The 12,797-nt window shown below is 35.5% G+C and overlaps 1 protein-coding gene and 1 long non-coding RNA gene across 2 annotated transcripts; one reads left to right on the plus strand and one right to left on the minus strand.

Annotated features, from left to right (window-relative positions):
* Positions 1-3,809: 3,809 nt before the first annotated feature.
* On the minus strand, positions 3,810-5,264 carry LOC148210916 (uncharacterized). Its single transcript, XR_015791756.1, has 2 exons — positions 5,061-5,264; positions 3,810-4,965 (listed from the first exon to the last, which is right to left on the minus strand). It is a non-coding gene; the product is annotated as an uncharacterized LOC148210916 (long non-coding RNA).
* Positions 5,265-11,356: 6,092 nt separating this feature from the next.
* Positions 11,357-12,157, plus strand: LOC111021011 (uncharacterized). Its single transcript, XM_022297835.1, has one exon. The coding sequence runs from the start codon at positions 11,357-11,359 to the stop codon at positions 12,155-12,157; it is 801 nt and encodes a 266-aa protein (XP_022153527.1).
* The last annotated feature ends 640 nt before the right edge of the window (positions 12,158-12,797 follow it).

A 12,797-nucleotide genomic window follows, 5' to 3' on the forward strand; every position in this document is an offset into this window, starting at 1 on the left:
TGAGAAAATTAAAAGTTTTCAAATTAAAGTTTTCTATTGAAGTAAAACATAACCTAAAGTTTCCAATAAAAATATGTTCATGATCATACACATATTTAAGATTCCAATAAAACATGATTTTTAATATGCTATGCAACATAGAAATCATATATAATTCAAGCATACAATTAAAAATAAACCAAATAAAATATAAGTACATCTAACCTACACGAAGGCATTTTGAAAGTCGAGTAATTTATATTGATAGCACTAACGTTAAAAAAAATATTCTCTTAGATTAACTTGAAATAATTCATTTACTTGTCTATATATTATGTATCTTTTGTTTCAGTTGTTTTTGCCAAATTCCACAAGATGGGATTCGTCCAAACTGACTAGAAAAGCTAGGTAGGGAGACAAGAGCAAACACTCCAACGTTTAATTCAGTCCAAAGTTTGAATCTTAAGTCGGTTTTAGAAAGAATTACATTCTTGACTGAGTGAAAGGATGATATATTTATAGGGGTTGGTGGGAATCCCAAGTCTGTTACTAAGATTGTTGAACCGTTCTCATATGTACGAGAAAGTTGTGGGATTCTTAGCTCAGGTGAGATGAGTTGAAGATCCTTTACTTATGTGAGGTTCTAAGTAGGGGGCAACAAGTTTTGCAGGTCGGCACCATAAGGTCGCTCGCGGCTTATTGTTCTCGTCACGTGGTATGTTAAGATTCTTCCTCTCAACATTAGTTAACTTGTTTACGAAATTTTTAACTAAAAGATTATTTTTTTTTAAGTATGCATACTAAATTATTATAGATAAATTTATTTTAAAAATTCAAAATATAGGATTGAATAATATATTTTAACCTATATTTTATGAATTTATGTCGCTATCAAAGTTTTTTTTAGTAACATATGCGGGGGGAGATTGAACTCACAACCATGGAGGTATATACCAATTACCACTAAACTATGCTCACTTTGGAATGTCACTATCAAAGTTTTACTATAGTTATTGTCGCTGTCAAAGTTGTACACATAGTTATTGATGGGATAATTTTTAGGTGAAGGAATCATTTCAAGTCAAGTGTCTATTTTATGTAATGGGTCCAATTTTATAACTATCCTAAAAGCTATTTAAGAAAGTTTAATAATGGGTCCAATTTTGACTTTGAATTGATTTAGAGCTTAAAATCTAAAAGTTTAAATCTCTACCCATATTTTTTCTTTTGTAATTTTATATTCTATAACAAAAATTATAACTAAACAAAATAACATATTAAGAATTCAAAACATACAAAACTTTATGTTGACTATTCACATAGAATATAAAAGTTTACAAATTTTTTACAATTTATTATATAATCAAGTGGAGATACTAAAAATATTAGAAAAAAAATCTACATAAAATAGGGTTATATTCTAATATTTTTAGTATCTCCGCTCGATTTTATAACGGGTGCTTAACCAATACATATACGACAAAAATTTAAATGAAACAAGGAAGAAAGTGCAACCATAGAAAAAATTTAGGTTAACCTAATTATAAATACAAATTAAAAAAATTAGGTTCTTCGTCCCTTCGCTTTCCCGAATTACTCCAAATTACTCCACTCGAGTTAGAGTCTTTACACATTCACATCAAATTATTTTTTATTATGTTTCACCATACTCACTTTACTTTTAATAATTTTTTTATTTTGTTTTTCTTCTTTAACCTATTCACGTCAAAAGAAATTTTATTTTATTTAAAAAATATAATAAAATATTTTAAGTTCATTATCTTTCATCTTCCTTTGCAGATAAATCTTTCTTCTATATTTATATAAAATAAAATAAAATAATTTTATTTTATTTTAAACAAATATATATATATATATATATATAATCATAAATTTTATACTTGTTTTACAATAATTTTTACGGTTTGCACTAAATAAACTAATGTCATGCATATATAGTTTAGTTTTCAATATTACTTATTAATCTACATCTTTAATAATAGATGCATCTAAAATTATATTAAAAAAATATATGTTTTACCCATAAATTTAGTAAGTTATATTAATTTTTGTCCTAAGCTTTTAATTTCATAAAATTTAATCCTAATCTTAGATAAGTGTTACAACTCTCTATTAAATTTTAATTAATTCAATATCCATTAATTTAAAACAAAAATAATGTATAAAACTTAAAAAAAAAAACTCATTAATTTAATTAAAATCAAGCTTTGCAAAAATTAAATTTTATTAATACACAAAATCAACAATTAAATAACTTTACAAATTTAACCAAATATATATATGTATATAGTGTCGTTTTTTCTAAATCTTATCAATTTCATATCAAATATATGAAATCTACTTGGTAAAAATTGCTAACACTTTTTAAAGGAAGTGAAGATTGCAACACATATCCAAGTTTAAGATGCAATTTAATGAAATTAAAAGTTTATGGGTAAAATTGATACATCTTGACAAGTTTGAGGTTATATTTGATTTATTCGCATTATTCGTTGAAGCGTGAATTTGGAGGCCAATCGAACTGGACGGTTCAAAATTGACCCGATAAGTAGTGAATGTGGGAAGGACGAGATTTTTGTCTGAGAAACTGAGGTGTATGACAACCTGCACAAATAGAGAGAGAAGAGACACCGATGTAGTGCCAGCCTACAACACTCTGATGCTTAAGTTAGGGTATGAGCTTAAGCTTTGCGAGAATAAAGAAGAATGGAGTGGAATATGATACTTGAATTGTGGATACTCCCTTATATTTATAGGCTTATGGGATGACCAATGTTAGCATGGGATTTCTTCTTCTCCAAGTAAGTAATCTCTTAATGGTTGGGCTAAGCTATGGTTGGGGTGACTTAGCTTTGTGGTCGAGGTGATAGACTTGGCTTGTGCTCGATGTGAACTTGGCTTTGTGACAGTACTGATAGACCTGGCAGCCGAGGTGGATCGACATGTGGTCTAGGTGGCCGACCGGACTTGTGGTCGAGGTAACCAATCTGGCTTGTGGCTGAGGTGGACCTACCACACGTCTGCCTTGGGCAAGGAGAGCTTGCGCAGCAGGGATGGTGGACCTCCTTGGTGGGTTGACCTGAGATGGCCCATGGTTGCCGAAGTGGTGAGTGGTTCTCCACCATGGGTGTTCAGGTTGTCCTCCACGTAAATTCAGTGTGCGTGGTCTAAGACTTTTTGTCAACCCTTTAACAATATATGTATTTGTTTCTTCGACATAAATTTGTGAATCTTTCGTCGGACAAGATTGGACAAGAGAAAATAAGTAATTTTGTACGACGCATACTTCATATATATTCCTCTTCCTCCTTCATATTTAGTTTCTTGTTTGTTCTTAAATTTTAATTGTTTTATTTTTAAATTATGTTGAATTTATCCCTTCTTCCAGAGTCTCGAGGGAGCTTATTCATTTTATAATTGATTGCTTTTAATTTTCAAATTACTTTTCTTTTTTTATGATTGTTTAAATTATTGTGTTTTTATTGTTGTTTTTTTTACTATTGTAGAAACTTGATTTTAGGCTTAGATTCTAGCACTCCGAGGGAGGGGAATTTATGACAAATCTTAATAATTTAATGACGAAATGGTTGGTTGAGTCACGTAATCTCTAAATCTTGAGATACATAAATAACTTATTCTTAATCAATTTATAATTTATAATTTTATATAGAGATATTGGGATTGAATTGGTTAGGCATTAGGCCTAACTTATCTGGGAGAGATATAGTTAGATGCAAATATCACTTAATAATAGAAAAACAAATAAACAGACACGAGAAAAATAAGGATTGAAATTAAAAAGATAAAAATGCAAGAAAATCAATAATTAATCTAAATTAAAAGCAAAGTTTATAAGTAACACTACTATGAAAGATTTGAACACATCACTCGAGCATTGGTGCTAAAAAAACTTGTAGTGATCAGAATTGGTTACAATGTTATCAGAGTAGGAGGCAGGAAAATAGGCCGAGGATTGTGGCTGATCTAATCGAGCCTGGAGGACAATGGAATGAGCCTCTGATCCCTGAAAATTTTGAGGGAGAGGAAGCTGACAAGATCCTTAGGATTCCCCTCCCTCGAAATGACTGTCGAGATCAGATTATGTTGACTCATTCTAAAGATGGTGTCTTCTCGATCAAGAGTGGTTATCATGTTGCAAATTCTAGGAAGCCTAGGCCAAGGCAGTCTGAGACTAAAAACACAGAGCAAGAGTGGAAGTAGTTGTGGAATTCAAAGATCCGAAACAAGATTGAAGTTTTTGGGTGGAAGCTGCATAAGAATTTTCTCCCAACTGGGGAAAATTTGTGTACACGTGGAGTACAAACTTATGACAGGTGTGGAAGATGTGATGCAAGCAGAAAAGATGTTTTTCATGCTTTGTGGAACTGCAAACACAGAAGAGTTGTTTGGTTAAGTACCCCATATTACTACACTGAATGGCCAAAAAAGGTGGCCAATATTCCGGATTTGTTGTGGTGTTTTAAAGACAATGTGGGAAAAGCTTATTTTGATCTGTTGTTGCCTATGATGTGGATGGTATGGAGGGAACGAAATCAGGAAGTGATGATTGAAAACCATTGATATGGTCTTCCAGCAGGAGGGGAGCAGCTATAGGAGTGGGTTCCGCAATACATTGAACAATTTACTATTTGTAATACCGAAACTAAAGAGAAAAGGTAAAGGGACACACCTAATAAAACTATGAGCTTCAGCAATAATCGGTGGAAACCCCCAGTCGAGCTAAATTCGGATGCGTGAATTAGAGCGGAGGAGAAACGTTTTGGAATGGGAGCGATAATCAGAGACAAAAAAGGTGAAGTTTACCTTACCTTTCTTCAGAGTAGGCGAGGCTTATTATCTGTTGCGGAGGCTCAGGCGATGGTGATCAGAGACAATTTGTGGACGGCGATTGAGATGGGATTCACCCAGCTGATTATTGAAACTGATTCTCGAAGTGTTTTCTCACTGATTCATTCAAATAAAGAAGATCTTTCTCAGTTAGGGTTAATTATGGATGAAATCAAAACTCTTTCGCGGTTGTTAAGAGATGCGAAATTTACCATTGTCGCCGCAGTTGCAATCAGGTGGCGCATGCAGCGGCGAAGCTTGTCGTCGAGGAGAACATCGATGGCGTCTAGTTAGAGGAAATGCCTACAAGAATGGAGCGAATTGTGCGTGAAGACGTCGCACATTTACCTTTTGAGGAGAGTTTTTTTTAATATCCCCTGTTTTATTGTTTTGTTTGTTTTATCTCAAAATAAATAAATAATTGGTTACCATAAATGTATAAGTCTAAGTTTTAATGTAGTGATCGTCGATGCATAAATTTAGCATATAGAAATGACCAAATTTGCACCAATATTTTAGAATAAAAGGGATTCGATGAAACCTGCAAAATGGATATATTACGCACCGATGTGGTGCTAGCCACAAACACTCTGATGCTTAAGTTAAAACGAAACTTTGTGTTAAAAAAAAAAAAAAGAGTTGGATTTTTGTAACGTACCTTGATTATGAGTATTTTCCCTCTATTTATAGAGGGAGAAACTTAAAGTAACTAGAAATATCTGGTTATAAATAAAAGGGAAAATGTAAGGTCACAAGAATATCTTCTCTTTTCTATGATTCCTAAAATGAGGGGCATCCAAATTTTTAAGGACAATTCGAATGCCTTTGAGGAATTCAAATTAGGGAAACAACGAGCATTTTCCTACCCATAAGAGTAGCCCCCACCTTCAAAGTAGAATATAATGAGTTAGACGAAATGTCGGACTTGTGCATTGAGAGTATTTAATGTAAATCTATTGTTTGGATTATCTTGAAAAAATGTGTTTGCTCATCGCTACTTAGTTTGAAATATCTTATATGTTGGGCTATAAAGTAGAAGAATTGCTAGTTTGAGAAGAAGAGAAACACAAAATGATGTTCCTCAATAAAGGGGAAGAAAGTTGATTGATCATTCTTGATTGGCCATTTTTGGTCTGTCATTCTTTGTCGACCATTCCTTGTGGTTATTACTGGTCGTGATCTTGATCAGCCTTCGGCTTTGTTTATCTTGATCGACCTTCTAGCTCGTTGATATTGATCAACCTTTTCGCTAGTTGTCTTGATCACCTTATGCTGGTTGATCTTGATTGGTCCTTTGGCTCGTTGATATTGATCGGCCTTCTGACTCGTTGATATTGATCGGTCTTTTGGCTCGTTTATCTTGATCGACACAATGGGCTTTTAATCAAGTCTATTTGGCTTATTAACCAACTTGACTTGTTTTTGTTGGAAAAATTACTTACCAATAATATTTTTCCCTTCCATAGTTCATCAGTGAAAATAAGCAAACCACAGTAATAAGAGAAAAATGGGGAAAGCACATAAATAACATAAACAAATTTATACTGGTTTACCTCAACTGGCTACATCCAGTCTTTCATGACTACGGGTTCTACTATGATTTTAGGATAACACAATAGGAAAAAATAATAATCTCTCAAATCTAAAGGTCTCGACAAAAGCCACTTAGCTTCTAGGAACTACAAAAATAAAATCCTAGGGAACATGAATGAAAAACCTCACCAAATACCCATGAGAATAGGTTGCCAATGATGCTCTACAACTTCGGGATCCCACCTTTGAAACTCTATCAAATACCACAGCCACTGCCCTTTAAAAATTTGTGCACCTACACATTTAGCCAGCACTTTGATGTGCAACAACGCATAAACAAAACCTACACAAAAGGACTCTATTTATAGGAGGCCAAATATCTCAATCCTTATAAGAAAAACAATATTATATTCCTTATAAGAAAAAAATATCTTACCCCTTATAGGAATTTGTAGTAGTGTTGAAAATCATTTTCTTCGTAAGACATGAGTTTCCTGTTTTGGCTACATTATCCCAACAATCTCCCACTTGTAGATAAAACATTGATCCTGCCTCCTACTGCACAAATAGTGTCTCATCATTTTGGCAACCCCACCAAGGCACAGTTCTAACTGCACCAACAGTAACTGATCAACAATTGCTCGGCCCCAACCAAACTCCGTCTGTTATTGCTCCGAGACTAAGCAATCCTACGTAGTTTTGTCTCCTAGACACTAGAGACACAGCCACGTGCTCCCACTTGATCTAAGTGTTCCCCGATGCAGTTTCCTCTTTTTCTTGCATTTATGTTTTCCTTCCTCGATCGAACCCAACGACCTTTAAAGGAAGGTTTCCCTCTGATGACTTAGCACTGCTACCCAAGTCCATTGCCACTCTAGAGACATCACCCTCGACCTCAGCACCAACTGTAGTATGTTTCCTCACTACATTTGTTTGCCTATGCGACTTCATCAGCTCGTTAATTCACCTGACAACTGGGACATTATCCTGACAGTCTACTAAAAAACTCGCTGAGCTATTTCCCTTTCCCTTTCCTCTATTTCCCAACTGTTTTACTTGAAGCGATGGTAGATTCTCATAATTTGTCGTGACTGTCAATGCTGCTAGTTATTTCAAGTCTCCCCCTTAACTATCTGCAGCCTTGTGCATAACATGTTTCTCCGATCCTCTAGCAATGTCAAACCTCAACACATACGCTGAAGCTTCTCTATGGCCAACAACCACTACCTCATATCCCCTCATGAGTTTCCACCTGTTTTTTGTAAACTCACCTCTATCGCCTTTATCATCCAACTTCCCCATTAATATCAAATTCATCCTAAAACTGGGTATATACCTGACACCATGCAAAACTAACTCGATCCTACTATCAGTCCTCAAACGCAACTCCTCAATTCCTCTGACCTTGGAAAGTCTCTCATTCCTTGTCCTCACCATGCCATGATTGTAGGTAATGAGGGATGTGAACCAACTTTTGTCTGGAGATACATGTACCAAAGCTGCACTGCACTACCTATTCTGATGATGAATCCACAAATATCGTGTCGCTATCAACACAAGCTAACAACATGTCATCTAACACCACATTTGTCTAGACTTTCTTTTCCTTACTCTCTCTAAGCTTCTTGTAGTGTTTCTTGAAGTGGCCTTTCCCATGCCAATAAAAATATTCAATCTCACTACTCCTACTCTTTTGGCTATGTTCCTGCTATTTCTCATATCTCATCTTCCCTTTGTCTTTACCTTTGCCTTTGTTATGCACTACTAACGTAATTCCATAGAGTTCTTCCTACCAGAAGTGGATACAGAATTCTTCCCACTTCATTTACTGCAAATCTACTCAGCAATTGCAGCATCACAGATATCTGAGAATTTCAGACTCTTATCCCCAATGAATTCGACACCACCGTCTTCATTGTTTCCCAAATCTTAGACAAAGAAGACAACAACTTTATAGCATTCACCTCATATGAAATAATGATCTCCATTGACTCCAGCTAGTTCATCAATTGAGTGTCCTCATTGATGCAGGAGTTCATCGACGCGCCTTCCTTCATATGAATGCTAAAGTATCTCGTAATGAGATACACCTCACTATTGGTAGAGGGTTTTTCATATCTATCCATCAGCACCTTCATCAATCCCATCACTATTTTCTGACTCACTACAAGACTTGTCACATTCATCGACAACTACAACTTGATGATCGCAAGGCATGTTCATCAATCTCCACCAATTCCTTGTCTATCATCCCAGTAGCCAGTCATTCTTTGAGTGTTTTGTGTATCTTCTTGTATGTAAGAAGATCTATCACTTGCATCTTCCAACACCCGAAAATTTTTCCATCAAATCTCAAAACCTCATCGATTTAGTGATGTGACTTTCCACTAGATCCCATGACACAGAACCTTACTGCTCTGATACCACTTGAATGGGAAAATTACTTACCAATAATATTTTCCACTTCCACAATTTGTTAATGAAAATAAGCCAACCACAATAATTAGAGAAAATAGGGAAAACATAGAAACAAGACAAACAAATTTATACTGGTTTATCCCAACCATGGGCTACGTCTAGTCTTCTACGACAACAAGTTCTACTATGATTTTAGGATGATACAATGGGCAAATACAGTAATCTCTCAAATCTAGAGGCCTCGACAAAAGCCACCTAGCTTCTAGGAACTACAATAATAGAATTCTAGGAAACAGGAATGCAAAATCTCACCAAATACCCTTGAGAATAGGTTGTCGATGATGCTCTACAACTCTGAGATCTCGCCTCTAAAACTCTGTCAAATGCCACCGCCGCTGCCCTCTGAAAATTCATGCACCTACACGTTCAGCCACCACTTTGATGTACAACAACACATAAACAAAACCTAAACAAAAGGGCTCTCTCAAATTTTCTGATCCTTATATGAAAAACAATATTATATCCTTATAAGAAAACAATATCCTACTCCTTTTAGAAATCTGTATTAGTATATTGAAAAACAATGGACACTCTCTTGATGAGATTCGACTAAATTGATAATGATCATGTGGCAGTCAATCTGTATCTCGAAAGTAATAAGACTTTCGTGTTGGGTCTAGTTATTTCATTTTACGCGATTTTTCATAGTTGTTCACCTAATAAGTTATGGAAGATAATTTTGTTGGTCATATAGTTTAGCTTGGTGAAGTTCTTCGGCTTTGTGAAAAGACGATCCAACTTAAAGTCTTTTGATTTTCGAATTTTCACAAAGTCTTCTAGTGCCTTTTGAGTTATGGTGGATCTCTGAATGGCTACTTAATAGCACACTATGTGAGCTATATTTCATGAGAATTATAAGTAGATTATTTGTTATTTTTCGAATTCTCTATGACAGATTTATGCACATAAGATATATTTTGTAGGAAGGAATAATTAATAGGGAACGAGACATAAATGGATGAAATTAAGATGAAAATCAAAGTCCGATCAAATAGAGAAGACAACACAACAAATGAAAGAAGCCATGAACCGAGAGAAAGATGATGGGGTTTTTTTCTCTTCTGAAGTCTGTCATTCCTCCCTAAGGTGGGTGACTTCATGCAGTTGGGGCTCCGGTCGGCATTTTCTCCATTGGAGATTAAGTTGTCATCTTTTGGAGACACTGAACCGATGGTACGATCTGACCTCGTCTCCTTAAGGTCGTGTAATTGCACTTGTACAAATCTTGTTGCTCTCCTTATGGGATTTTATGAAGGTTTTCATACTCTCATTTATGTCAAACTATGATCAGCGTGTTCCCTTGATAGAGCACTACTTCTACGGTTTTTGTCGCTTGAACAATGCTTTTGTTAATGGAGCACTCTTTAGTTGCTTGAGCATTTCTTCTGCCACTTCTTGCTTGAGCACTCTTTATGTAACTTGAGCATTGCTTCTGTCATTCCCACAAACGACGCCAAATGTTGATATATTAATTTGGCCTACTAAAATTACCAAATTTGCATCAATCCTCTAAAATAAAAAGAATTCAACGAAATATTCAAAATAGAAAGATTACACATCAATGTTTTACTAGCCACACACACTTTGATGCTCAAGTCAGAATCGAAGTTTTATGTGAATCATAGAAAAAAAGTAGGTTTTGTAGCGTACATTGATTATGAGTATTTTTCCAGAGGGGAAAACTTAAGGTCACCATTATATGTTCTCCTAAAGAGAGGAGAAAACATAAGATCATAAATTAGAACTTGTTTATAGACACCCTAATCAAACACCATCGGGTTCCATTAAATACATTCATATTCCATTAGAGAACCAGAATGCATTGAATTTAATGTTCTCTATTGCACCGCCATGTCCACAATTAATGGAATTATATGTGAATGTTAGAAATATGACGAATGTCCCATTGGACCTCGATGGTGAACATGATATCCCTTTTGAATCAGTGGACCTCGAGGGACCCAGCCAATGTCTTGACCATAGTCAATGCATTGATTCCGAACCTTAGTTTGTTGTACCTCCAACGACTAATTTAGATGAAGATACGGACTTAACTGCTGATAATAGGTTTATAGAACCCAGAATAGCGACAGATGATGAGTTTGATGAATTGGAACTCGAGGGTGAACATGAGATCCCTTCTCAAACATTTAATGACATGGACAGTGTTAACAGTATTGCAGAACACGAGTCTATGTTTTGACCAGTGACAATTGAAAATGATATGTTGTACAAAGGGTTCATGTGTAATGATAAAAAAAAACTATGCAACATATCGTCAAACGTTTTGCTGTAAAGAGTCACCACCCTTACGCAGTTGTATAGTCGACACCCTACATGGGCAGTTAAATGTAAGAAGTGGCAAGATGGATGCAACTGGCGACTTCGTGCGATTCTTAAGAAAGGTATTAACCTATGGGAGATTACAAAGTACGTGGACCAACATTATTGTGTATATACAGAATTTAATCAAAGTCATTGTCAATTGGATTCAAATATGATAAGTAGAGAATTTTGTGATGCAGTGAGAGCTAATCCTTCTACGAGTATTGCGATACTTCGAGATTTGATCAAGGAAAAATTTGGATATCATGTTCCTTATAGGAGGGTCTGGGAAGGAAAAACAAAAGCTTTGGCTCGTATTTTTGGTGACTGGGATGAGTCATATCAACTTTTGCCAAAGTGGATGTACATGTTGAAACACACTAATCCAGGAACAATTGTTGAATGGAAAATTAGGAACTATGGACAACCGGGTCATGACATTCTTCATTCTGTATTTTGGTCATTCGGTCCTTGCATTGCAGCCTCTCAAAAGTTTTGCCTCGTGCTTCAAATAGATGGTACTCACCTTTACGAAAAGTATAAGGGGAACCTATTGATTGTAACATCAGTCGATTCAAATGGACATTTGTTACCTCTTGTTTTTGCCATTATAGACGAAGAGAGTCGTCAGACCTGGGGATGGTTTTTAAAAAACCTAAGAAAAGTTGTTACGCATGAAGAGATATGTTTAATTTCAGATCGACATGGTGGTATTATCTCTACGGTTAATAATTCAGATAATGGTTGGACTAGACCTAAATCGCATCACAGATTCTGTCTACGACATGTTTCTAGCAACTTCAACCATAAATACAAGTGTACCGAATTGAAAGATTCTGTATATCGTGCCGGTGCTCAATTCCAAATTCGAAAGTATAACGAGGTGGAAAATATTAAATTACTGAATAGCTCTTGTATGAATTTCTTCCGCAACATTGGGATTGAGAAGTGGACCCTGTCACATGATGGTTGATTTAGATATGGGTGGAAGACAACCAATCTTTCCGAATGCATTAATGGGGTGTTGAAAGGAGCTCGGATGTTACCCATCATGCGTTGGTAGAACTTACATTCCACAGGTGCGTAAAATATTTCGAGAAACGGAGGGAGGAGACAAGAGATGCTTTAAGTAGAAACGAAAAATACACCAGGTATTTTTTAATCGGTTGTTTAATGTCCTTGCATTATGTCAATGTTGTTAACTTACATTATCAAGTTTAACAAGTATGCTTACGATAAACTTGTTAGATGGGCGGCGAGATCCACCAAACACATTGTAGTCAATTATGATCGAGTCGTTGGTGTGTTTCATGTGAAAACAGAGCTTCATTATTACAATTCGAAAGGAGGGAACACACAAATAGTGAGAATTATTGCCGAAGGACGTTCATGTACATGCAACAAGTGGCAAACGTATGGCATGCCATGTTCTCATTTAATGGCAGTTTGTTCACACTTAAACTTTAATTACGAGGACTACATTGAAGATCCTTACGAGCTTTCGTGGTATGCTAAGTCTTACGCTCCTCAATTTTAGCTAATCCCACATGAAGATTATTGGATCGCTCACCCAAACTTACCTATATTGCACCCCGATCCAACATTATTGAGAT

Source organism: Momordica charantia (assembly GCF_013281855.1).
Source record: "Momordica charantia cultivar OHB3-1 chromosome 6 unlocalized genomic scaffold, Mcharantia_2.0 BLBB01000006.1, whole genome shotgun sequence".
NCBI classification, from domain to species: domain Eukaryota; kingdom Viridiplantae; phylum Streptophyta; class Magnoliopsida; order Cucurbitales; family Cucurbitaceae; genus Momordica; species Momordica charantia.

Bases quoted from the DNA above. Each gene is read 5' to 3' on its own strand.
- LOC111021011 (XM_022297835.1), top strand. From the start codon at position 11,357: ATGATAAGTAGAGAATTTTGTGATGCAGTGAGAGCTAATCCTTCTACG.